At 50.6% G+C, this 2,830-nt stretch overlaps 1 protein-coding gene across 1 annotated transcript; it reads right to left on the minus strand.

Moving 5' to 3' along the window:
* AtWU_04798 (YoaK family protein) lies at positions 1-963 on the minus strand (the record flags this gene model as incomplete). The annotated part of the gene is made up of 2 exons (XM_035499909.1): positions 1-608; positions 663-963. The coding sequence occupies 2 exons, from the start codon at positions 961-963 to the stop codon at positions 1-3; spliced, it is 909 nt and encodes a 302-aa protein (XP_035355802.1).
* Between the last annotated feature and the right edge of the window lie 1,867 nt (positions 964-2,830).

Here is a 2,830-nt window from a genome sequence, read left to right on the forward strand (position 1 = left end):
TTAAACGATATCTCCAGCTTTGCTCCCTCCTTCGGCTCTCCAAACGACCCAACTAAGGGTGATTGTGAACTTCAAACCAAAGGCAAACCACAGACTACTTGCCATGGTAGCAACCTTGGACAATCCACCTGCCGTCATCGCTCCCAAGAACAGCGCCAGGAAGGCCCCAATCCTTCTGTTTCTCTTTGCATTCCTCTTTGCCAGCAGATCCGGGTCGACCAGTAGATCACACAACAAGGTGGTAAGGACTACTGTAGGAATCTCATCATATGCGAGAATCCTTGACGCACAGATCTGTCCACCTGCTTGAAAGGCCAGTAGGGTAATAGGCAGAATCTGCATCCATTGAATCGGAGCCCGGGGGTCTTCTGGCTTCGGGGAGACCACTTTGGCCTCAACCAGGATGGCAGCAGCGAGGAGGCAGATGGTCTGGGTGGCGAACGAGAGGATCATGGTTGAACGACGGCGAGGGCTCAGTCTTCTGGCTACCTGGATGAAGATGACGTTGCTGGAAATGAAAGTGCATAGGGCTATGAGAGATTTGGCCCAGAGGTAAGCTGGATATCTAGGCTGGCCGGAAGCACCGAGGGCGATGAAGAGGGTATTCCCTAATCTCTATTAGAAGCCGTTCTCAGCGAGTCAAGTCAACTGCTATGGCGTACCTGTCTGCATGCTTGAGAAGCTACCCCATGCGTTAAAGGACAGTCCGTCAACTAGCCCGCTGACAAACCCGCAAACTATCAGAACAATGTCTGCGTATCTGGTATCGATCTCGGCTTTGAAGTGCCGAGTCATAGTTGCATAAAGGCCTCCTTCTACGGCCTGACCGACAGAGAGGGAAACATTAGTGCTATTGCCTGAGGACCAGAGTCCGCCCTTATCTTCGGCAAATTGGAGATGTCCTCTGTTTGTTGTCCTTGCTGCTGGGACTGGTTGAATATCTTCAGAAGGATAGGTCTGCATGATGTAACTAAGGGGTTTGCAAAGAGACTGTGGTAGAGCTGGGTGATTCTGATGGATAAAGTTCCTTAACTCGGGCATCCAACGTGCCGGACGTAGGATCTATATGTGGTAGACACTGCCTGGATCTTCATAATCATGGCGAGCCCCCCGCGTGTCTCCGCGCCAAGTTGGATCATCACTCGTCCTAACCTTCGACTCGATACTCCCATCGGAGCGACGCACGTTTCGCATTATCCTCGTGGTTGGTCTTCACCGCCGCTCTGGACGTTTCAGTTTCAGCCCAATATGCGACACAAACACGCATCATCCTCGCGATTCGAAGTGTCCAGGATAGCAATACCGCATCGGACTCATCAGGCGACAATATCCAGGGATTCAGTGTATTCGGCTTTGGACGTATCGTATCCTCCGCCGCGCGCCACCTTGGCGCCATCTTGGCAGGCCTGCAATCCGGTTCCGCTGGGCGGCAGAGGCTCATGCTACCCGTCGGTCGGGAGCTGCCAAGCTTATATTCTCGGCCCTCTTTGTGATTTGGTATCGACTATCCAGTACTGACTGTGAACGGTGGTGGGATCTGGGCAGGTGGCGCACTAGTCCGGGTAGATCCCCATACTCTGCGGGATGGAACGGGATGGATGAGCTAGAACCGAATCATGAAGAGTTTCATCGTGTTAGATGCCTTGATAAGCCACATCACGGCGAGATGGCTGGATAGTACTCGTATAAGGACTTTTCAACGTCAGACACCACATCATCAACACTTGAGCTATCCAACAGTAGACCATAACAGACTTACCCGTCATGTTTCCGCCAGGAGCCAGCAGTAAGTGGCTTTTCGGTCTGTCCAAATCCAGCAAACTTTGATTTCAATTACCGCTGAGCCACGCTGGGCATTTGTCCAAGACTACTTGGCGTCTCTCTCCAGTGTCGACTGCGAACATTTTTCTCGTTGTAAATGTGAGCCCAGACAAATAGCCCCTCCGGATCGAACAGATGGGGGCGTCCCGTAGCTATATCTCTTATCGCTTCACGCTTCGCTGACCAGTCATGTTTGGGTGTCAAATAGAGCTTGCGCTGACGAAGGCTATTTTTCAAGTAAAGCACAGGTCACGGAGCAGGCAGCCGCAATCAGCTCGTATTGCCATGACAATCATCATTTGTATGCCAGATACAGGTCGTGGCGTCGTATTTTGCATCACAGATCCACAGGCACTGCCTTGATTGTATTATGTGCACCATAAGGTTGCTGGTATCCGCGGAGGTGATAGATCGTGGAGCGAGAGGACCACTGGTGGTACTGGTAAGTTTCTGGGCTGTTGGCTGATGTTAACGAACTAACCTTCACCTGCCTTGTTTACGGATATGCTGCGTGATGGAGTGCGCTACAGAATGTAGACTCAATATTGATTGGCAAGTGCAATGAAGTCGTCTCGAGAGGCTTTTCTGCGGTGGAAGTAGCACTGCATGCGGGCCAAGTGATTGATCCCTTTGAGAAGAGCAGGACTCACATGACCGCGCTTGGCGACATTTCTAGCCTGAAGACAAACTTGCTATGGCGCTTAAATGGATTTACCTTTGGACACTCGAAATCATGTCTTCCCTATTATACAGCAAAGGAAGACAACTGCTAATCTCATAATCAATCATGGCTATCGAACTAACATAACAATCATAACTAACGACAATCAAGCCCACATCACAGCAAGAGAGCCGTTCAATTGTACATCCGGATCTTCCACTTTTCATATACATGGACCGACGCAACGGACAGGGGCGCTTATTTGCAGTGTCATGCTGCGCAAGCATAACAGGATAAGTGATGAACACAACGAAAACAGTCCAGTGACAGACTCCATAACAGACTCCA

This window comes from Aspergillus tubingensis (genome assembly GCF_013340325.1).
Source record: "Aspergillus tubingensis WU-2223L DNA, scaffold_6, whole genome shotgun sequence".
In the NCBI taxonomy this organism is placed as follows: Eukaryota; Fungi; Ascomycota; class Eurotiomycetes; order Eurotiales; family Aspergillaceae; genus Aspergillus; species Aspergillus tubingensis.